Here is a 24,666-nt window from a genome sequence, read left to right as displayed (position 1 = left end):
ATTATGCAAGGTAAATTAGATTTTTTTGTGACAGAAAACAGCCTGTGTTATTTTTCATTCTCATTAGTTGATAAGTTTTATTTAAATATTTAGTATAAATGATTTATATGAGTATTAAGACTTGAATAGGAAATGACTTATATGTGCCAAAGAACTCATGTGTTGAAGATTTGGTCCTAAACTAGTGGCACTATTCAGAAGTGATTGGATCATAAGGATGCTGGTTTCGTCCATGGTCTAGTTCATTCAGCTAAATGAGATCTTGGAAGGTAAGCCTAGGTGTGGAAATGGGCCATTGAATGTGTGTCTTTGAAGAGTACATGGAATTCCAAGTCCTTCCTTTTCTCTCTCTCTCCCTCTCTCTCTTTTCCCCCTCCCCCCTGCTTTCTGGCCACCATGAGGGGAGCTTACTTCTTCCACCAGGCCCTTCCATCATGATTTTTCTGTCCTGCCACATATCTGTAAGCCATGAAGCCAGCTAACCATGGACTAAAGCATGTGAAACTATGAACCTTTCCCCTGAAAGTTGTTAAACACACAGCAGCAAAAAGTTGACTATCACAATGAGGGAAAGGCTCTGCTTCTGCAATGAAACTTTGATAAGCAGTAGTAAGATTTGTGTTCTTACCTCTCATATGTGTGTCCTGACACTCCATTCATATAGAGGGAAAGAGGCAATTAGGTGGCAGCCAGTAGGTAGGATAAGCATAATCAATTTAACTTTTTTGATTTTTTTGGGAGGGTAAGATAATTAACTAAATATCTAAGTCCATAGGCCATCAAAGTTCAGAGGGAATTCCATAGGTAGGCATTCATGTGAGCATGTGTAGTATATAATGTAAGTGATTAGATTGACTCCTCTTGGTAAAAACAAATGTATTTCCTTATCTATTACTCTAGATATTTTTCATACTGAGATTTTTCCTATCCTTTACCTTCCCTTTTTATGTTTTGGGAGTGACTTTTTATTATACTTTGAAATGCTATAATTGGAGGTAGGGAAGAAGTAGAAATACAGTATGAGACCACATTCTCTGGCCAAAATGCTTGGTTTTAATCTCAGCTTTATTACTGATTATGCAACTGTAAGAGAAATATAATTCTCCACTTTACTTTTCACATTCATAAATTGGAGATAATAGTATTATACATCCAGTATATTTCTATTTAAAAAAATAACACCTCAAAACACACAGTGACTGTTGTGTGTAGTTTTCATTGTACAAAAATATAACTATATCTCACTATTTTGTTGTTTCCCTTCTCTTCCCTAATTCAGATAAGCATATATACAATACCAGGGTACCTAAATCAAGCACAGATACAAAGGACAATATGCACAAGACAATATGTTGGAAATGATCTGTACAACTTTGGTGGGTGGGGGGAGGGAAAAAAGGAGAAAAATGAGGGAGGGTAACAAGTTCAACAAGAAATGTACTTATTGCCTTACTTATGTAACTGTAACCCCTCTGTCAAGGTGTTGACAATAAAATAATAAAATAATAAAAAATAAAATAAAATAATAAAGAACACACACACACTAGACCAGCATGCATTGTTCTGGAAAGACAACTACATGACTTAAAATTGGCTTTAGTACATTATATTTTAATAAAGTGTTATTGTTCATAGAACACTAAGTGAATCATGAAAGCAAATTTTACTAATATTTTAAAATCAACCTGGATCTTTTTATTATTTTTAATACCAGAAAATTTATAAGTGAAACCTTCCATTTTTGGAGATTTTTGTTGCACTTGAAATCCTCTCTGTATCTACTCTGTGGTGGTTACTCTGTGGTAGTTGCTTTCCTGGGTAGCCTTTTCTCTAAAAAAAAAAAAAAAACAGATACATTGCCAGGAGCTCTAAAGGATTTGATATTTCACTCTATTTGCAAACTAACAAGTTAGCCTTTCTGTCTCATAGAATTTGGCATAAGGCATGGAATTTTTGGGTCAGAGAGAAAGGACTTTGTTAGTCAAAGCACAAGAGTCCCACAGGACAAAGCAGAGCTGACCAGAATCTGTTATCACACTGAAGGAAGTCCATATAAGGAAAGCTGTGTCTTAAAAGGGATGGTAGCAATCATATCCACATTTTTGTCTTGGAGAGAAAACTGTCTTTGAAGTTAGATATGCAGAAATGCATGAGACCTCACAGAAATCTGACTCCTAATGTATACAACTGCAATACATCATTAATGGTACATTTACCAAAAGAAGATGCACAACCATTCTGACTTTTGATTTAGAAAAACAGTGTAAATACAATCACTCAATCCTTCCTAAGCATTTCTTTGAATATGTGATCAGTTGGAACAAAATTTGGCAATTTGTTCTGCTTTTTAATACCACTTGTGGTACTTTAATAATGTGTTCCACATTCTTTTATCACATAAGTTTTGCTATCCTTCTCTTCCAATTTATTTATCCAAATAATTTAACCTTATTAGCTAAAGTATTTCCTACTGTGTTACAGGAACTGAAACTTTCTCAAAAGTAGCTTGGACATTAGCAATCTTCCTTTCTCTCTGCCTCTTACTGATAACAATTGTTTCACAAGGTCCAACACTTTCTTCCTCTGCAGGGTAGTTGAGCAAGTTAAGTTACTCAGCTTTGCAAGGTTAATTTCTTCTGCTAATTAACACTTTTTTAAAAGACAGCCTTCCATTTTCAAAAAAATGTTAACTTATTTCTTCAGAGAAAATGCAAAATAATACTTTTGTCTTTGTTTCTAAGCTAAAAATCCAAGTTTATTAAAGCTAAAGCTACAAAATTTAGAGTTGTCAATCCTTCTTACATAATGAAGAAAAACAATTGAACCTTTAACTTTTTATCAGGCGATTCTTTTGGTATGTATAATTAGGAAACACATTATCAGCATGTAAACAGCCTTTAAAATCTGAAAGTATGGGACGTAGATCATACCTAGGACATATTTACACTGCATTTTCAACTTTATTTTAAAGTCAAAGTTGAATAAACGTCCTTTTGCTTCATCTGACAACTGTGAGTATAATTTATCTACGAGAGTACAAATACTAGCCCATTTGTACATTTCTACTACAACTTATCTTAAGTAAGGTGTCAAGGGTGTATGCCTCTGGGGCCTAGCTGTAGTCTTGACTTTAAACTTCTGGTGTGACATCAACACTATAGAAGTGTGTTTTGAAACTCACGGATGTGTTACTTGAAGTTCAGCTACAGTCTAGGAATAGGTTAAAACAACTCATTAACTGGACACGGTTTTGAGTTTCTACAGAGAAAAGAAACTCAAGGAGTTAATGGCCTAGAGAACTCTTCCACAGAGGGTGGGGAAATTACCGCTGAAAAAGCTTCTTGGGTGAGAACTTAAGTTGAGCCAATGAGAGCAAAGCAGGCACAAACTGGGCGCCAGGAGACAGGATGTAACCAATCAGAGACGAGGAAGAGTAAGGTTCGACTCCGGGAAGGGGTGGGCTGGGTTCAGCCAATCAGAACCTGGCAGGGCGGAGCTGGACCCCAGCGGGGCGGGTTGGAAGGGGGGCAGCTCTGGGCAGAGGCACCTGCACCGGACCTTGTGCCTTTCTCCCGCGGGACAGACAGACTGAGGGTGAAAGAGACCTCCGTCGGAGCCTCATGGCCTACCCAGGTTTCGGAGGATGGGTGAGTCCTGGCCGCTTCGCAGCGGCCTCTGTGCTCTCGGGGTGTAGTGACCCTGGGGAGGTGCCACCCTGCGGGGTCCACCCTCCTCAGTCAGCATCCTCCCCGGGCAGCGGGCGGTCCTAAGTGGTGTCAGGCCACCACGGGGAGTGGGCCGGGCCGGGCGGGGCCGGTGCAGGCCGGGGCCAGGCCTGGGCCTGGTGGCGGGGCGCTCGGGCTGGGGCGGGGGCGGGGAGGGAGGGAGGCAATGCAGGAGTGGCAGGTGTTCTAGTCCTTGAGGACCAGCACCACCTGTCTTCGGGGGAGTTCAGACTGTGGCGTGGCTTTAAAATTTCTTTTCTGAAGAGAGAAACAAAACACACCTTCCTTGTTCCAGTAACAGATCCTCTTTCTGATTTTTTTTTTGGGGGGGGGGGGCATTTCTTGTTTTGTTTTGTTCTTCCTTTTTAAGTTGCTCATGAATAAATTAAGAGGTGCTCTAAACAGCTCCTAAACTTTTGTGTTATACCAAGGACCATCTGTTGTGTGTTTCTTTTCTTTTTCCGAGACTTTGTTTTTTTGGGGGGGAGAAGATTATTCTTTCTTATTTACTAACTGTCCTACATCACATTGAGATTTATGAGTTGTAATTGTGGGTCATTCCTTTCTGCGAAGGAACCCAAATCTTCAGTATTTGTTACAGCAGTGATCTTCAAAGCCTGGTCACACATTCTGGTTACAAAGTGGGAGTGCCCAATGAGCCATTGAAAGTAGGCAGAGTATAACATGCTTTGTTTTTATTAGTTTGCTTTTACCTCAACAGAGAAATTATGCTTTGTTGGTTAAATAAGGAAGTTGAGTTTGGCTTAGAGTAGCTGTCTTCAAACCACCTACTCATCCCTGGAAGTTAAGTGGCAATTATGTTTGAAGGTAATGAATCTCTACATCCTCTATTTGGAGTTAAATACTCTACTGAAGCTGATTTGCTTGAAAAACTTTCCTGAATTGTATTTGGCATTTCTCACTTTGTCTATCCTTCATTTGTCCTTAAATTTACCAAGGTACTTTAAAGTGCCTAAGGAAGATAAAGTCTCCTTCAAAGACCAGTACAGACAACATAAACACCTGGGACTTTAAATTTTTCACCACCTTCTATATATATTCTTCAGATGGAAGCATTGGATTAGAAATATAGTGGCTGGAGTGACAGATTTTTATTGGTAGAAGTTGCTACTTATCCACTCCACTTTTGTCAAAGGAAACATAGGAATGTATTTGAACATTTAAATGTTCTTCTCTATTAAAACATAGCAGCTCTTTTCACCTCCTCTCATGGTTATCATTTGTAACTGGAAAGAGAAGTACCTTCAAGCTGCTGATTCCTTTAAATGTAATATATATATATATACATATATATGTATATATATATATATATGTATGCTGGATTAAATATATGATAGAATTTGCATTGCTAAGCCTGTTGCTGGTAGCTAACATCTATAATCCTAGCCACTCAGGAGGCTGAGATCTGAGGATCTCAGTTCTGGTTCAAAGCCAGCCTGGGCAGGAAAGTCTGTGAGACTCTTATCTCCAATTAACCACCAGAAAATTGGAACTGGAGCTGTGGCTCAAGGTGGTGGAGTACTAGCTTTTAGCAAAAACTCAGGGTCAGTACCCAGGACCTAACCTGAATTCCCAGGGCTGGCATGCACACTCAAAAATGATTTGTATTGCTTAACTTGGAGCATATTAATGAGGTATTTAAGCTCATTTAACAATCCTGTTAATTACAATCAATATACTCTTCATTGATGTTTCTTCATTTAACAAAATTATAAACTTTTAAGTGTTCATTGCAATATCTGTTTATTAACATAGTTTTATCTAATGAACTACATGTTTAATCTACTTAGTAGATACACTTAAATACATTTTTACTTGTTTAATAATTGTTTCTCAAATTTGGTTGTTTTTCTTTTGACTAACTGTATATTAATAAGAATTATAATTAATGGAATTTTGTTTGATTTTGGTCTCAGGAAATAAAACACACTTAAGTTTTCAGTTGTAGATTGTCTAGACACTGTAGGCTCACACTTGTAATCCCAGCTACTCAGGAGGTAGAGATCTGAGAACTGCAGTTCAAAGTCAGCCTGGGAAGAAATGTCCATAAAATTCTTATCTCTAATTTACCAAGAAAAAAAAAAAGAAAAGCTGTGTGTTAGTGTTTCACACTTATAATCCTAGATACTTACTAGATACTTAGAATCATGGTTCAAAGCCAGCCTGGGCAGGAAAGTCCATGAAACTCCTATTTCTAGTTAACCACCCAAAAAGCTGGAAGTAGACAACTAGCCTTGAGCAAAAATCCCTCAGTGACAGTTCCCTGAGTTTAAGCAGGGGAACACACACACACACACACACACACACACACACAACTAGCCTTGAGCAAAAATCCCTCAGTGACAGTTCCCTGAGTTTAAGCCCAGGAACACACACACACACACACACACACACACAACTAGCCTTGAGTAAAAATCCCTCAGTGACAGTTCCCTGAGTTTAAGCCCAGGAACACACACACACACACACACACACACACACACACACACACACACACACACACACACACACACACACACACACACACACACACACACACACACACACACACACACACACAGCTTGAAATGGAGATGTGGCTTAAGAGCACTAGCCTTGAGTGAAAAGCAAAGAGTGTAAGGCTCTGAGTTAAAGCCCAATAATGCCACAGAAAGAAATAAAAGAAATTTAGTTCTATGCATACTTGTGATATATGCTAAGTATGCTAGGGTGATGGATATTTTCAAATGTAAGTTTTACATATGAAAAACTTGGAGGGCTGGGAAGGTGGCTGAGTGGTAGAGAGCTTGCCTTGCATGCATGAGGCCCTGGGTTCAATTCCCCAGCACCACATAAGCAAAAAGAAAAAAGCTGGAGGTGGTACTGTGGCTCAAGAGGTAGAGCGCTAGCCTTGAGCTGAAGAGCTGAGGGACAGCGCCCAGGCCCAGAGTTCAGGCCCCACAACCAGACCCCCCCAAAAATAAAGAAAAAAAGAAAAACTTGGAGATATTGAAGTAAGAAAAAAAGAATAAAAGGAAAAAATGTCAGCTCTGTAAATATTAAAAAAAGAAACATTTCATGTTTGTTTTTTATATGATAGGAGCTGGTATGTAATCTTTATCTATCTATCTACCTATCTGACTGTCTGTCTATCTATCTATCTATCTATCTATCTATCTATCTATCTATCTATCTATCTATCTATCTATCTATCTATCTATCTATCTATCTATCTATCTATCTATCTTCAAGAACTTTGAGGTTTGTTCTGGTAATAAACTGAGGGTGAGGTTAAATATTGATTACTTGCCTCTTACTTATTCAGTTTCTGACTACTGGGAATTGCTGCAATTTATATATGCTTGGTTTAGTCTTAACTAACCATAAAAAAGACCAAGTAATTTTAAAATTTTGGGAAAGAAAGCTAAGGACCAAAGATATTACTAAAAATTCAGAAACATAAAAAAAAATAGTTTTTTTTCAATCATATTATTAGAAAATAACTGCCTGTCTCATGGTCAGTTTTCATTTACTTGAAGCTATCAAGAAGAAAGCTGAAAGATGAATTTATTCAGGCATCTTGGATTAGCCTTCCTTGCTAGGGATCCAGTCCTCTGGAAGTTGGTCTCCTCTTCCTCATGGCTCTTCTGTTCTTCAGAACAGAATGTGCTCATCACGTTCTGCAAGACCAAATCCTGGAGCTGACACGGTGCTTCCTACCCTGTTCTCCCCTATGAAGGTGAAATGTCCATTACAGATTCAGGGGACAGTGGCTTTGGATGGAGGAGTGATAGTTTTTAACCATCTTTTCTTTGATTGCTATATCAAATCATTGCATTTAAGGAAGTTGGTTTGGGAAATTCAGAAGGGAAGGTAGGTAGGATTTTCCCAAAAATAGATTCCTCCCATAATATTTCCTCCCTGACTTCAGTGAAAGAAAGAAAGAAAGAAAGAAAGAAAGAAAGAAAGAAAGAAAGAAAGAAAGAAAGAAAGAAAGAAAGAAAGAAAGAAAGAAAGAAAGAAAGAAAGAGAAAGAAAGAAAGAAAGACAAACATGGTGAGTGGTAGAGAACTCGTCCTACTGTTGCTACGGGACAGCACTCAGTCTTTGAGGTCAAGGCCCAATATTGACCAAGAGAGGAGTTGGGAGAGAATATAGAAGACACTTCTTTTCTCTCTCTCTGTCTCTGACAACTTCTCATCATTCTTCAAGGATAATTTTTGTTCTGAATGGAATGATGAATACCCTTAATACTTCTTCCTCCTCTGTACTCATAAAAATGCTGAGTAAAATGATTTGCAAAGGTATTAGAAAACATAGTCCAAGTCCAAAGTGAAAAAAAAAACAAAAAAAGCAACCATAGCCATAGTAAGAAATAAGTAAGTTATAGCCCCTAAGGTCACACCACCCCAATATGGGGACACAGGTTACTTCTTGCGTGACATACTTGATGTTTACCAGTTCAGGAAACCTAACTACAAGAAAGGAGATAATACTTCCATTTTTCATTGAGTTGTGAAAAATCAATATAATAGATGGAAAGTTCTTAGGATAGTACTTGGAGTACAATAGCCTTATATATTAGGTACTTATTAATATTGTTGCTAGTAATCTTGGTACTTTATTAGCTTTAGAAAAGATTGTTATTGATAGAGTCACTTAATTGAATTTTTACTTGTCACTTTTTGGAAAAAAATCTTTTCTGTCAGACAGGGTGTTTCAGTTTTATGCAACTTCCTCTAGTTAGACCACGATTTTATTTTGTTTACTATGTTTTCTTCCAAGTATGTGTCTTGGGGCATACATCTTAGTTTAACTGTAGGTGGAACCGTACGTGTTTTTATGTGTGTGTGTTTCTGCAGCGGATGGTAAACACGTTTAAAAACTGCTCTTCATGTTCTTGTGTTTAGAAGTTTCGTTTTTTATTATCTTATTATAGGTAGCATACATTCATGAAACATTACATGAGGTATCCAGTGTTCTTTAGTGAAGGCATTGGTGACTATTTAGTTGGAAGCTTTTGATAACCACATGTGTACTTTTCAGTAGATCTGTAGTGAATATTTTCTTTTAAATCAACTTTGATCAATGACATTTTTGAATTCTAAACTTTCTTTCCTTCCACTCTTGTAGTTTGGAAATTTTAATGGTCAGATCCCAGGACAGCCAGTCCCAGGAACATGTCCACCCCTGCTTGCTGGTGGCCCTCCTGGATACACAGCATACTCACACAGCAGTGACCCCATGTGGACCTACTTCACTGCGGTGGCCGGACAGGTAAGATGTTACCATTAGTGCCAAATACCAGATTGTAAAACTGTTGGCTATGGAACAGAAATATCAATTATTTTACTTAGTGTACCATTTTAAATATATATGAAATTCTTAGCTAGACAACTATTGTTCTTGAAATTTAAAAGAGCACCCCGAATCACTTCATTTTTACAAAGGGCTGTTTGTAAGATGTCTAATATGTTGTTTTGATGAGAAGAGGAAACATTTTCAAAGTGAGGAAATGGTCATTTTCTTTACCCATATGCTTCCTGCATTTGGGTTGGTGTGTCTTGTTCCCACTAAAACTCACCTTGACATTTACTTGCCAAGGACATTTAATAGCCTAATATTTAAGAGGTAATTTGATTGAGAGGTTTACCCTCATTGAAAAAACTGATCAGTATTCCTGTAGTTACCATAAGAGTGGATTTTTAAATGATTTATCTACTCCTATTCTTTCTTGGAAATATACTTTTTTCCTCACATGACTACTTGACTTTTCAGCTTTTCTGCCAGTGACAGTGTACTCTCATTAAAAGCAGAGAGATGCCCAGGCCTTCATTTCTCCCAGAAAAAAGCCTGAGCCAATGGAATCTATTTTCCTTTTATATTACCAACATCAGATATTTTGTTATTGCAAGAGAATGTGGGGAAGCCACTACTCTAGCTGCAGTTATTCAAGAACTGGCTTCTTTTACCAGTAGTTAAGTATTTAGCCCAAACTTAAGTACTTAAATACTTTAAATTATTCTTTATATTTGACATTCATTGAGAAACATTCTATTCTCTGTGAATGATTGAGTCAACATGAAGCTAAGTAAATATAGCCTGAACATCCATTTATAGCAGGGAAAAATGAATATTGGAGATCTGAATAACTGTTAGAGACTTTTAGAACAATTAGTACATATCCAAGGAACAATATTTTAACTTGGTCGTAAGTTCATTGAAGTGTCTGTATATATTTATAAATGTGTATATATACATACACATATATGTATACATCAATTAAAACCTAAATATATCACATAATATAGTAGTAAATCACTTGAAAACATTATAACTTTGTTCCAACAGAGAAGTTGCATTTTTCCCAAGTGAAGTTAAATAAGCATTTTTTTGTAATTTCGACTTATATGCAAGCAAGATATAATAAAAAAGAAAACACTGAGATATACTTTCTACTTTTAATGAAAAATCAAGATGAATACTGTCTTAGTGGGATATTATCAGTTTGCAGTACCTTTCGACAAGCTGTTTATAAGCCTGATTTATGTTACGATTAAAAGGGCGGTGTGAGTCTGGCAATTCAAGTTGTGTGAGTTCTGTGTGTGAGTTGTACTTGAACATGTGCAATTATTGTGGTCAGATGAAGTTTTTATTCTTATTTCTACTGTTTGATATAACACTACATTCATCTTAAAATGATTTTATATACATTATGACATTGTCATTTTTTCAACCATCAGCATAAAGTGTTGAGTAAATATTCGAGATGAGAAAGAATACACTTTATATGTGTTTTTATAGCCTCCTCATTATGTACATAGATATACTTATATATAAACACACTTTTGTTTTGTCTGAACATATGTGTGTTTGTATTCTATTTTTATCCACAGCCCATGGCTCAGAACCTCTCCCCCAGTCAAGGCATAGAAACTGGAATTTTTCTTCCTCGATCCAGATCATAGAAAAATCTAATCTTCTGCACTTAGATGTCTATAAAGAAATTCTGGTTTGATAGTATGTCTTAACACTCTCCTTCAGAGAGCTAACATCTACCTTGTAGGAAGAGATGTTGCATAGAATGCCAAAGGATGACCCATTCCTGGTTTTTCCTGCTTAACCTGGTAATAATCACGTCTATGCCTTGAAATCTTCATAAAACACAAAGAGCACAGAGTTTAAAGAGTTGGATGAGGTAAGATGTGAAGGCTTACACACAAAAGCAAACAATAAGCTATTCATGGGCAGGGATAATTGCATACCTAACTGCATGAACGGAGTCTACTGCTCTCAGTACCCTTCATATCTTGCCCTGTGTGTCTCTTCAGTGCAGTGATCCCCTGAGTTCTGGGAAGCATTCTAGAAAATTCACTGCACAGGAGGAAGCAGCATGGGAACTATAATTTATAACTGATAATCCAGAAGTGCTGGAGGCCTGGCCTTGGACTATTGTAGGGACTGAATTCTCAGCCTGTGAGATCAGGTGCTGTCTCCCGGTAGATAGTATCAGAGCTCAATTGACACTGCTGCAGAATTGGCTGCTTACTTTCTAGTAGCACCAATAGTCGTGTATCAGAAATCTGTGTTCACTGCAGTATAGGCAAAACACTGAGGCAGAACACTATTATAAAGTATCAATTTCTTCCAACTGTTATTTGAATCAAATTCTTATCTTTTTTTCTTTACAACATTTTTACTTGACAAAGTTATTGATAAAGATGTATTGTGTTCATAAAACTTTTTGTTCATAAAACTTCTTTGTACAACTAAAGATAATAAAAAGACTAAAAAATCATAAACTATAATAAAACATTATAAAAAATCATTTAAAGAATCACTGTTATGCCTTGCTTAATGATAAGAATATGTTCTGAGTCATTAGGCAATTTCATTTTTGTATAAAAATTACAGAATTTACATACAGAAATACTATACCATACATAACATACATACATAGGTCAATCGTTTTACAGTAAATGAAATGTATGATGTTTTGCTGCCACTGCAATATGGCACACTTTTCAGAAAAGCATTAAAATTATTTGAGTTGAAGAAGTGCACTTTAAAATGCTAATAGAGTATATAATATATAAGGATACAACTTACTGATATGGTTGCTTATTACCCGTTTTCAAATATTATTCATGTACATGACTGTATGTGCCATATCTTTATGTGACTGGTAGTGCTATAGATTTGCTTACATAGTTATCACCATAAACTTGTGAATAATGCACAGCATAGTTTAATATTTAGTATGTGTAAACACCCACACATATATGTATAGAGAGTCATCTTTTTATTACTATGAAATTCCTGAAACAACTAACTTAGAAAAAAAGATGACTTGAGCTCATGGTTCTGTAGGTGTCATTTGTTGGGTGGGTTCATTGCTTTGGGCCTCTGGCCAAGGCAGTGCACCATGGTGGGATTGCATAATGGATAAACAAGAAGTCAGATAGAAGATGATACCCAAACCCCATAGTCATCTTCAAGGACATACTCCTATGACTTGGTGACCTCCCACCAGGTCCCATTTCTGAAAGTCCTGCACCTTTCTACTGCATTACCTTCAGGAACACTCTCTAAACAGATGGACCTTTGGGGGGGCATTCATTCAAACCATTGCACTAAATGATAGAAAATTTTCAGCTTCATTATTATACTATGGGTCCATCTGCCACCTACTATGTGGCCTATTATTGATTGAGAAGGTACTATGTGGAAAATGACTGTATAATTCTTGTGATAGTGTGATACGGATGTAAAAGGAAACACATACTACAAAAAGGTAAAAGGGCCATACTACATTCAGGTTGCAGTAAAAGTAGCATTTTATGTCAATGGAGAAAGAGTAGATTCTTAAATTAACTATTTGAAGCAATTGATTAACAGTTCATTTAACAATAAATTTAGCTCTTTATGCTATATCATATGTGACCATTTCAGACACATTAAAGAATTACTTCTAAGTCCCAAGGTATAATTAGGTAGGAGTGAGATGTTCTAGGGTACTCTTTTACAGAAGGGTGATTGTACATTACAATAATACATTGTGCATTGGAAAAAGTGAGAAGAAAGTATTTTGAAATTTTATCATGAAGAAATAATAAATGAGCCAAGTGCCTGTGGCTCACACTATAATCCTTGCTACTTGGGAGGTTGAGGTTATTAGGATAGAGACCAGCTGGGGCAGGTAAAAGGTTCACAAAACATCTTCACAATGAATAGCTAGACATGGTGCCATGTGTCTGTTAGCTTAGTTACCAGGGGTCCTGAACATATGAACAGCTTACACCCAGGTACTCATCTGGGCCCAAAGAGACCCTATCTTAAAAATAACCAGCAAAGGAAGTGGAGCTGTGGCTCAAGTGGTAGAGTGCTCGCCTTGAGCTGAAGAGCTAACGGACAGAGCCCAGCCCCAGAGTTCAAGCTCCATGACTGACCCCCCCCCCCCAAAAAAAAAACCCAGCAAAAATTACCTGGAGGTGTGACCCAGTGGCACAGAATGCCAGTCTAGCAAGTGCTAGGACTAGAGTTCAAACTCCAGTACCACTAAAAGGTAGGGGGCTAGGAAGGAAGGGGCTCAGTGGTAGAATGCTTGCCTTGCATGCATGCATGAGGCCCTGGGTTCGATTCCTTAGCACCACATAAGCAGAAAAAGCTGGAAGTGGCACTGTGGCTCCAGTGGTAGAGCGCTAGCCTTGAGCTGAAGAGCTGAGGGACAGCGCCTAGGTCCAGAGTTCAGGCCCCACTACCAAAAAAAAAAAAAAAAAGTAAATGTAAATTTAAGCATAGTTTATATATGTGATATCGAATATAAATTGTACATCAATTAAGATAAACAAATTAAAGAGAACTTATATTAGTGTTTGTTATTGAGATAAATGAACTTGTCTTTTACTGTTTCTTAGTATATGTTGTAACACCTGTTCTATTTGTTTCTTGGTACATAAACATTTCTTAGAAGAGTGATAAACTGAGTTGTGGTTGTTAATAAAATATTTGAGAACACTGTATTTACACATATTTATATGTGTAATAATTATCAAGGGAAATGAGAGCATTTTTGTGGGCAGGCGCTGGTGGCTCATGCCTGTAATCTTAGCTACTCAGGAGGCTGGGATCTGAGGATCGCGGTTCAAAGCCAGCCAGAGCAGGAAAGTCCGTGAAACTCTTATCTCCAATATACCACCAGAAAACCAGAAGTGGCTCTGTGGCTCAAGTGGTAGAGAACTAGCCTTGAGCTGAAGAGCTGAGGGACAATGCCCAGGCCCAGAGTTCAAGCCCCACGACCGACCAAAAAAACAAATGAACAAACAAAAGAGAATATGATGATAGGTTCATGGAAACTGGGCTGGGGAGATTTTGGAGAAAGATCTACATGTAAACCACATGAGGAAGTTGGGACTGAACATCAGACAGGCAGCATGTAGATTGGAGATGTTTTGGGGAGAAGCTTAATAATGAAAAAGTTCAGGAGACAGTGAAAAAGGCAAATAAAAAGTCAAGGGCCAGAACGATGGGAAGATAGGAATTCATGGTTGATTCTTCTAGTTCCTATCTCTTTTTAAAGTTATTATTTATTTATTTTGTGTCAGTCCAGTCCTAGGGGCTTTAAACTCAGGGCTTAGGCCCTGTCCCTGAACTTTTGTGTTCTACCACTTCAGATATAGCTCCATGTCTGGCTTTTTTGCTGTTTAGTTGGAGATAAGAATCTCATGAATTTTCCTATTCAGACTGGCTTTGAGCCATGATCCTTACATATCCATACTTATGAGTAGCTAGGATTACAAGTGTTTTTTAGTAATGGTCAACGAGGATTGCTGAAGTAGGTAAATTTCACAGAATTCGATGACATTGAAGTTTGACACTGCTTCACCTGAGTGTTCAATAAGTCCCTTTACTTTCCTAGGAAGAAGTTATGCAAAGAATTTGTATTTGTGGTCCACATTCTGTTTTTTTTTTTTTTTTTTTTTTGTCGGTCGTGGGGCTTGAACTCTGGGCTTGGGTACTATCCCTCAGCTCTTCAGCTTAAGGCGAGTGCTCTACCGTTTGAGCCACAGTGCTACTTCTGGTTTTCTAGTGGTTTATTGGGGATAAGAGTCTCACGGACTTTCCTGCCCGGGCTGGCTTTGAACCGTGATCCTCAGATCTCAGCCTCCTGAGTAGCTAGGATCAGAGGCATGAGACGAGGCACCAACTCCACCTTCTGTTTTGATTATCCCAATCCCACTGACAACTTCCTTTTTGTCATTTCTTCTATGGTGGAAACTGAAATTTTCTAACACTCTGACACTTGTGTGGTTACAAATGGTTTCCATTTGCTATTGACCTGGCTCTTGAGATATAGGTAGTATTTCTTTGGGATGCCCTCTGTTCCCAAGTAACAGGCATTTCTTGAAGATTTTTCTGGGTTTCTTTTGATCTCCTTCTTCCTACCTTGAAAAAGGACTCAAGATAGGGAGGTCCAGTGGCCATATTGTTACCTTGTTGTAGTGACTTTGTGACAAATATTGACAGAGCAGGTGGAAAACTGCAGAAATTGAGGACATAATTAAGTTGCTATATGTTCTGTTCCACTCAACCCCATACTTCCCTTATAAAACAATAAGCATTTAGTGGTTCACACCACTGTAATAACATATTCTGCTGTTTTCAACTTTATGCAAATCTATCTGCTAAATTTATTATGCCTGTCTTGTTTGTAAGGAACTCTTAAATAGTATTATACTGATAATCAGTCTAGCATCTCTACTTGGCAATATAATGAATCCATTTAATGAAAATAAATACATGTTAACTGACCCTTTATATTTGAGTCATAAACTTCTTAACTATCTCAACATTATAAGTAGCAATACTAAGTTGATAGTTGATTATTTAATTGTTGATTATTTGATAGTTCCATTAAGTTTTGCTTTATTGGAAAAATTGCCTTGCACTACTGACCTATCACTGTCAGATAGATATTAGAAATTACCAATATTGATAATTCAGAATGATTTCAAGTGGGTGCTAATATATTAATATTTATTAATTTATAATATATGATGGTGTTTTCTGAGCAGTAATGATTTAATAATCAGATTATAGTTGGAAATTCTGGTCCCTTTCTCTCTCCCTCAATTCTGCTTCCCTCCTACTCTTCCTCCCTTTCTATTTCCCTCTGTCCCTCACTCCTTTCTTCCTCCCTCCCTCTCTCCCTGGCCAACAAATATATACCACACATATTGCTATGCCAACAATTTCAACTTCACTGTGTACCTTACTTCTACTTCTTTACGTAGCTACACTACTGTAAGGTAGGAATGAAGCAGGTACTCTTGTTTTATTTATATATGAGTAAGCAAACAGTTTAATTTAGTAATTTACAGTAAATTTACTGTACTTGATCATAATCATTACTAACTGGTAAATCAAAATTATGATTTAGGCTTTTTTGCTGCACATTTAGGGAAGCAGTGCTTATTTCTTAATTCAGATATTATTATAAAATATATGAAGTTGTATGCTTCGAGAATGTTTACACTTCTGGGTAAACAACTTTCAGTAAGGGTGTTCAGAGGTTTCTATAACTCTCAAATTCTATGAAAGCACAAGTAAATGAATTTTCATTTACTGGATTTCATTTCAAATTTCTAAGTATAATTTATATTTGAATGAGAATTTCTAATATTTTAAGCAATGAATAGTCCTTAAAGAATATTGAATGTTGACACATAAGATTTTTACTTTTTCTTTTGTCTATTTAAAAATTAACTTTTTTGATTTAAAAATTATAGTATACTGATGAAATATTTTTGTCTAACTTAAGTGGAAAAATGCCATTCTTCGTGAGGACTAATAAAAAGTAATTTCCTACTCTTTGTTTCTATTTTAACAGCTTGAAAAAAAAAAGGTCTTGAAATTTACTGTTTCAATTCGACAGCAGCCTGGCATTGTGTTTGTCATTTCCCTGAGATGGTATTGACTGTGGCAGCTGTCAGACTTAATTAATAGGTTTTTAAGAAGTTTTTATTTCTGCTCAGAACACATTAGAAGTATGTTCATAAATCTATCTATCTATATATATATAGATATAGATATATATCAGTACTGGAGTTTAAACCCAGGGCCTCAGAAATACTAGGCAATGAGCAATGTTCCCATCCCAAAATATAGTTTTCTAATTATTGAATTTAAATTGAGTAGCGATTACCGAAGATTCTCTACACAGAGAATATTGTAAGAATTGTCTGTTGAGATGAATATGTCTCAGTAGTTTTAAATTTGAGTTAGAATCATTGGAGTTCTTTCTGGCAGTTCATTAACAAAGATTCATAGGTGTTTATAAGGATTGTTAGCCAAACTTCTTTGTGGTTTTGAAGCATGTTTTAAATTGGTCAGCTTGATCCTTTCTCACAGTTGTTTTTGCATTTGTGGCAAACTATGTGATACTTGCAGTGAATGATTTTACTATGTATTGGTGAAAAAAATAGAGATCATATAGTGAGACCAGTTAATAGGTTTCTTTCTTTATGACATCTTGCTTGCTTAGAAAACAAACAAACAAAAAAAACCAAACAACTCCTTTTCATTAATTCAAACAAGAATATTTGAACAGTAATCAGGAGACTGGCAAGATGCATGTTGACTGAGAAATATTCCTGGAGGAATATATATTCACTGTATATAGTTTTCTTTTGGAAATAATATTCCAAATAAATGGGACACATTTAGAGACTTTCCTGAAAACCTTTAGTCCTTTTTCTAATCTTTTAAAAGGAAGTACAGGGACTTTCACAAGACACAGTTTTGCAATATAATATGACATTGTGCTTTTTAGAAGCAGAGAAAATAATTCATTGTGTGATAATCTGTAATATGTCTTCTTGGTTGATACTAATCTCTAGAATGTTGCAGTTGATGGTAATGTTTTGAACAATACATATTTTTTTAACAGGATGGTGAAGTGGATGCTGAAGAACTTCAGATGTGTTTGACCCAGTCTGGAATTAGTGGAACTTATTCTCGTGAGAACATATTTTCTTTCTTTTTGTAATTGGAGTAGGAATCTCATTTCTAATTCGTCTATCCCTGTACTTAAAGCAATTAAAAATTGTAACACTTATAGGTGCACATAGTTTGATGCATTTAATGCGTTAAATAATTGTAAAATGACTGTCATCTTCCCAACATTTGCCACTCAGTAATGTGAAATAGCTCTGGAAAATTTTTTTAGTTAATTCTTTTAAAATTTGCTTCTGGACCTGAAAATATTATACTTGTATTATTATATGTTTTCAGTTGAATACTTATCAGTTGATGTTATACAATGAGTATGAAAATGACAATTTGATATTTTTTGATAGGTTGTTGGGCTTGAACTCTGGGCCTGGGCGCTGTCCCTGAGCTCTTTAGCTCAAGGTGAGATCACTCTACCAATTGAGCCATAGTACCACTTCAGATTTTTTGGTGCTTAATTGGAGATAAGAGTCTCACAGACTTTCCTGCCTGGGCTGGCTTTGAACAGTGATCTTAAGATCTCAGCCTCCTGAGTAACTAGGATTACAGGGGTGAGCCACCGGCGCCTAGCAATTATGAGATTTTTGTAAGTCCCATTTATTTATTTTTGAGAAAGAATCTCCTATCTAGCCCAGGCCGGCCTCTACCCATTGTTCTCCTGCATCAGTCTCCGTGCTGGGATGGTGAACTTACAGGCATGTATGATCATGTCTACTTTAGAACTTTTAATTCTTTTCATCTTAACGTCATCCATCCCTCAAGTCTACTCAAGCAGGTTCTATTCTCCCATCCTTGCATTGTGGTTATAGAATAATTTGAGTTGGATCAGTAAAAAGTATTTATATCATTTTTGTGATGTATGTACTGTTCCCAACTATGTGATGATTATGATGATGTGCTGTTACTTTACCTTTTTATAATACTTTTTTTGTTCCTTAAATTGATAGTGTTAGATGTTGTTTTTCATCACCCTGATGTGCTCTGTGTTCTCTCATTCTTTCACTGCCTTTCATTTCACATTCTTGTTTAGTTTGCCTACTCATGACTGACACTCTACCATTTATGCCACACCTCCAACCTAAAATTTTGCTAGTTAATTAAAGATCGTATTGTGCAGACCAAAGATCACAAATCATGAAGGAATTAGATCACACAAAGGAGTAGCACTTGAAGACATCAGAGAGGTAGACAAGGGCCAGATCATAAAACCCTTCAATGTCACCATAAAGAGTTTAGGCCAATGAAAGCCAAACTTAAATCTTACTTTGCCATTTGCGGTAGGGAGAATGAAACCTTTTTTCTTTAATACTTTTATCATAGTAATTTTCACTTATTTTATTATTGTTCTTACTAGATATGAGTAATTTAACAATACCTTTTTGTCATATTTTACTATAATTGCTCAATGTTTGATCATAGTGATTGTGTGTTGTTATGAATCTCAAAATATTTTGTTTTGAAGATGAACATTGTCACAATTTTCTATAGGTGAATTTGAGTAGATTCCAATTCAAATATCGAATTTATTTTATAGCTTTCAGTTTGGAAACCTGCAGAATCATGATTGCCATGTTGGATGTATCCTTGAATGCAGTAGACAGAACTAACATATAGCACTGTTGTTTTTTTATTTATTGTTGTTGCACCATGGCTTCAATTCTGGGCCTCATGAATGGTCACCCTAGGCTTGCTGTTCTGACATTCGATCCATTACTACAATGACTACAGCCAGTCCAGATTTTTGTTGGTTATTTAGCAATGGATTCTGGTCTTTAGTGCACAGGCTGGCCTCCACCTGGGATCCCATGTCTTAGCCTATTGTTTAGGTAGGAATGATACAGACATGAGTGATTGATACCAGGCTGGAGATACTGCTTTCTAAATATTAAGGCATTTGTTAGCTATACATGCCCATAAACTAGTAAGCTAGAGACTTTAAAACATTTTAAGGTGTGTTTGAAGTCTGGAAGGATCCATATTTAAACACAAATCTATTCATACGCTTAATTAGACTAACTTTGCAGAAGAAGACTTAGTTTTCAGTCAGTGATGTGGAGTTTGGAGTCACATTTCTTGAGTACCTATACTTATTTTTATTAATAAAACTCAGAGAGATTATACAGGAAAAATGGGATTTAGTGAATTCAAGGAGCTTTGGGCAGCTCTTAATGCCTGGAAGCAGAACTTCATGGCCATAGATGAAGACCGAAGTGGGACAGTAGAGCATCATGAACTAAGTCAAGCCATTGCTGTTATGGGTAAGAATAATTAAAATACTTTAGGATCTGTGTAAGCTATCTTTGTTCTTTCAGCAAATAAATCTTAATTACTTCAATTTGCTAATTAATAAAAGAACATATTTTTCATCAACAGTTCAAGGTTTAGATATATTCTAACTGAATACCTTAACAATAGGATTACTACTATTATTATAATCACTTTGGTATTAAGGATTGAGTTATGTTAGGCAGATGCTTCCCCACTGACCTAAAGATAATTTTAACTATCCATAGCTACAAGATAATATTTTAACTATGAGAGTTTTTTTTTAAAGTGATCTTCTATACATCTATTTGTTCTGATTTTTTTTTTTTTTTAGTATAGTTAATGTATTTCTTCAGTTAGTACTTACCATTTGAAACCTTTTGTAACTTGGTAGAATTTCAATTTGGGGATCAAAGTCCATCTCAGTCTCTGAGATTTTTTTTTGTTATTTTTTATTTGTTTGTTTGTTTTTGTGCTGGTCCTGGCACTTGACATGAGGGGCTGCATGCTATCTCTGGGCTTAAGGCTAGAACTCAACCACTTGAGCCACAGGCTCTACTTCCAGCTTTGTTTTTTTTGAGGCTAATTGGAGATGAGTCTCTTGGTTTTTCTTGCTGGGGCTGGCTCAGATCTTCTGAGTAGCTAGGATTACAAGTGTGAGCCTGTAAAAAGTTAGGAACAATATTTTTCTCTCCATCTCATTGTTTTATTAAACTAATTTTATTAGTGTACATCTGTAGTACAAGAGGGTCCATTGTCTTCCACACTCAAATAAGCAAATTGATCCTCAAATTCTTTTCTTTTTTTTTTTCTCCCAGGGCTGAGGACCGAACCCAGGGCCTTGCATGCGCTGGGTGGGCACCCTACCCCTGGGCTAAACCCCCAGCCCCCAATCCTCAAATTCTTTTGAGCTATACAAAGACACTTCCAACAAGAAATACAAGATTTGAGAGAGTAAAGATTACTAACAATCCTTGTTGTTATACTCTGTAAATAATATAACGATTTAAGTATTACAATGTTAAAAACCTGTGAAATACCTCTTGACCTCTTCATTTCACAGTTAAACTGTATTTTAAACACAAAAAGATTAATTTTTTTCTCAGATTTGAATTTATTACAAGCTAGAATTTTATTACTGTAAGTACCTCAAAGCAATGTTAATCATGAAGTTTTTGACATATTATTTTAAATATGAATATGTTTTTATAATATATTTTTATAGATGAATGTTGAAAATTAATATACTTACAAGTTTAATGAAAAACAATGTTGCAGTGTTCTTGTGGTATTTAGTTTTAGAAGTTTTAACTTGTCAATCTTTTTTTTTTAGGATACAGGTTGAGTCCTCAGACATTACATGCTATTGTTAAACGTTACAGCAAGAATGGCAGAATTTTCTTTGATGATTATGTTGCTTGCTGTGTAAAGCTTCGAGCATTGACAGGTACTGGTCATTTAAAAGTCAGTTTACTATTGTGTAGCTGTTTTTCTTTAGTAATTTCTCTGCAAGTTTACAATAATGTTGTTACCTTTGTTTACTGTTAAATCTAGAGTTCTAAGGCTTTAAAATTAATGAGTATAGATTGTGAAAATTGTGATAGCTGTGTTTTAGAAATTTTTCTCTGTATCTTAGTTGCCTAAAGCAGTAAGTCACTTGAGACTTATTTGAATGTGAAATTATTTAGTCTTTATACATTATATATTTGAAATTAAGAATTTTAAACCAGGCACCAGTGGCTCATGCCTATAATCCTAGCTACTCAGGAGGTTGAGATCTGAGATTGTGATTCAAAGCCAGCCCAGGCACGAAGGTCCCTGAGACTTTTACTTCCAATAAACCACCAGAAAACCAGGAGTGTTGCTGTGGCTCAAGAGGTAGAGTGCTAGCCTTGAGCTGAAGAGCTGAGAGACAGCACCCACGCCCAGAGTTCAAGCCCTACAACTGGAAAAAAAATTTTAAAAATTAGATAATATTTTTAAAAGTATTTCTTTGTTTACAGATTTCTTTAGAAGAAGAGACCATTTGCACCAAGGCTTTGTTAATTTCATATATGAGGACGTGAGTATCCTGCTTAGCACTTTGACATTAATACTCTGTTCTAAATGTGTCCTTAGTTATCAAAATACGTAAGAGGTTTGACTCTGGTGGCTCATATCTATAATCCTAGACTGATCTGAGAATCCAGGTTTGCAACAAACCTGGGCAAACAAATTGGAGAGACTCTTATCTCTTACCAGATAAGAGGAGGTATAGCACCTGAGGTAGAAGAGGTAGAGTGCCTGTGAGTATTGTCTAGAAACTTAACTGCTCGCTGGAGACCCTGGGTTCAAGCCTCTGCACCGGCACACCAAAGGAAAAAACATGAATGAAAGATATTTAAGTGATTTGAGGTATATTACTGTAAATAATATATTTTCTAGCCCATATTATCTTCTATACTTTTCAACCAAGTACAAATATAAGATTCGGATTGTTATAAATACTAATACCAAATTTGCTTCATATAAAATTTAAATATATCTTTAAATTTTATGATAGGATTTTTTATTATTGTTGGTTGTGGGGCTTGAACTTGGGGCCTGGGTGCTGTCCTTGAGCCTCTTTGTGCTCAAGGATAATGACCTACAACTTGAACACAGTGACACTTCCATTTTTTGAGTGGTTAATTGGAGATAAGAGTCTCCTGGGGACTTTTCTGCTTGGGCTGTCTTCAAACAGCGATTGCTAGATATCTAGCTCATGAGTCGTTAGGATTTTAGGCATGAGCTACCCATGCCCGGCTTTAGAATGGTTTTTGACAGTCATGATTGCAAACATTTTTAAGGGGAAAATATTATTTATTTTAAGAATTATTTACTTGTAATGAAATCTTTTCCAAAACAGAGAAGATATTTTAAACTCTGAGAAATATAGTTAGTTTTTTTTTTTTTTTTGGGTCAGTCGTGGGGCTTGAACTCTGGGCCTGGGCGCTGTCCCTCAGCTCTTCAGCTCAAGGCTAGCGCTCTACCACTTGAGCCACAGCGCCACTTCCAGCTTTTTTCTTTTTGCTTCTGTGGTGCTGAAGAATTGAACCCAGGGCCTCAGGCATGTAAGGCAAGCGCTCTACCACTGAGCCACCTTCCCAGCTCTAGTTGTTTGTTTTGTATTTCAAAGTGATTACTTTGAACCTGAGCCTGGTGTTTTAACTGGAGCTGTAGGAAAAAGTATTTCACTACATACTGTGATGGTTCAGGGCTTTTGTTATATTTACTGATGGAAGTTGTAGGATCAACTACCTGACTGGTATATATTGGCTTACAAACCTGTAAAGTTTTAAAGTTTCTATTTTATGGTAGAGTTTTTATGGAATGTAATTAAACAATTTTGTGCTTTCCATATGATAATTGTATTCACGAATTAGTTTTTGCAGGGCACTATGATGATCTGAATGCCTAGAATTTGAAAGCTCTAGAAACACTATGAATCCTTTTGCATGGAAGAAATGAACTGGACTTCCTTAAATAAAAGGTTTGGGGCTTTTTATGTTTCTACTTGTTAATAAATCTCTTCTCTTTCTGTATGTTTTTACTATAAAACACAGTTAAAAGCAATAAAAGATGTTTTAATTGATGTTATTTCTTTTGCAAAAGTTATCACTGTATAAATAATACTAATTGCTATCAATATTGCTTAACCTTAATTTTTTAACAAAAATAGAGGATTGTACTCATACAAAAGATTGTATAAGAAGGCAAATGATAAAAGCTAGATTATATGATTTATTTGAAAATTACAAATTATATATTTGAATTTTTTATTTGTAGTTGTGGGTATTTAAGAGTCATAAGTATGGACTTGGTGCCATCTTTGTAATAATATTTGTTTTTTTGATCACATAGTCAGAGAAAAGGACACTGTAAGTCTGTCTATAAGAAAGAAAATTATATAGCTCCCCCAAATCTATTTTGAGTCTAGTGCATTTTTTGGTGCATAGTTTCCTTCAATGTACTTTGTCTTCTGTGGAAACAAAAACAAAAGTGCTTATTGCTTAATTTTGTTTGTTTTGTTATTTTGAGACAAGGTCTGCCCACATATCCCATATCAGTCTCCAATTCTCCATCTTCCTGCCTCAGCCTGGTGAGTGCAAAGATTCTTCATGTACTTCACCATGCCCAACCAAAACGTTCTCAAATAAACAATGTTTTTCTCCATATGCTATTTCATTAGTGAAAACAGAGATAATCTAAAATATTACTTTATTTTAAATCTTGAGTTTTGTGTTTTGGAGATGATGCACATTTGCTGTGAAATGTCAGCATTTAAATTTGTTCTGATAAATTCTAACACTGTTAGCTGTTTATAAAAATGTAAGAATCACTTCACTTAAATTTTCATGAATTTTAAGTTTGTTTTATTGAAAAACATCAGTTAGTGTTTCTGATTTGGTAAAGTTCTTGATTGTATCTGTGCCATTTAGGGTATTAAACACAAGAAGGTCTATAGCATTATTTCTGCTTTATTTTTTTTACAGAAATTGCAAAGCAGAATCACCAAGTTCTTAGTATTTGAGATCCTTGGTATAAATTGCGACACTTAATTTAGTTTATATCTTGGCAGTCACCCTAAGTCTTTCTCAATGTAAAGTTAATAAACTACATTTTTTTAGATACTGCATATTTTTCA

At 36.0% G+C, this 24,666-nt stretch overlaps 1 protein-coding gene across 1 annotated transcript; it reads left to right on the top strand.

Moving 5' to 3' along the window:
* The first annotated feature begins 3,509 nt into the window (after positions 1–3,509).
* Positions 3,510–23,618, top strand: Gca (grancalcin). Its single transcript, XM_042699513.1, has 8 exons — positions 3,510–3,647; positions 8,859–9,002; positions 17,674–17,743; positions 19,270–19,313; positions 19,846–19,993; positions 21,334–21,447; positions 22,004–22,062; positions 23,405–23,618. Exons 1-8 carry the CDS (start codon positions 3,621–3,623, stop codon positions 23,429–23,431), a joined length of 633 nt encoding a protein of 210 aa, XP_042555447.1. The 5' UTR covers positions 3,510–3,620; the 3' UTR covers positions 23,432–23,618.
* The last annotated feature ends 1,048 nt before the right edge of the window (positions 23,619–24,666 follow it).

The sequence above is a fragment of the Dipodomys spectabilis genome, unplaced genomic scaffold (genome assembly GCF_019054845.1).
Source record: "Dipodomys spectabilis isolate Male_0828 unplaced genomic scaffold, ASM1905484v1 ptg000256l, whole genome shotgun sequence".
NCBI lineage: Eukaryota > Metazoa > Chordata > Mammalia > Rodentia > Heteromyidae > Dipodomys > Dipodomys spectabilis.
This window is presented reverse-complemented; position numbering and strand designations above follow the sequence as displayed.

Excerpts from the sequence above, each read along its gene's own strand:
- Gca (XM_042699513.1), top strand. The coding sequence starts at position 3,621 with ATGGCCTACCCAGGTTTCGGAGGATGG. Across the intron at positions 9,003-17,673 it reads TCACTGCGGTGGCCGGACAG|GATGGTGAAGTGGATGCTGA; the intron begins GTAAGATGTTAC and ends TTTTTTTAACAG. Across the intron at positions 19,994-21,333 it reads TCAAGCCATTGCTGTTATGG|GATACAGGTTGAGTCCTCAG; the intron begins GTAAGAATAATT and ends TTTTTTTTTTAG.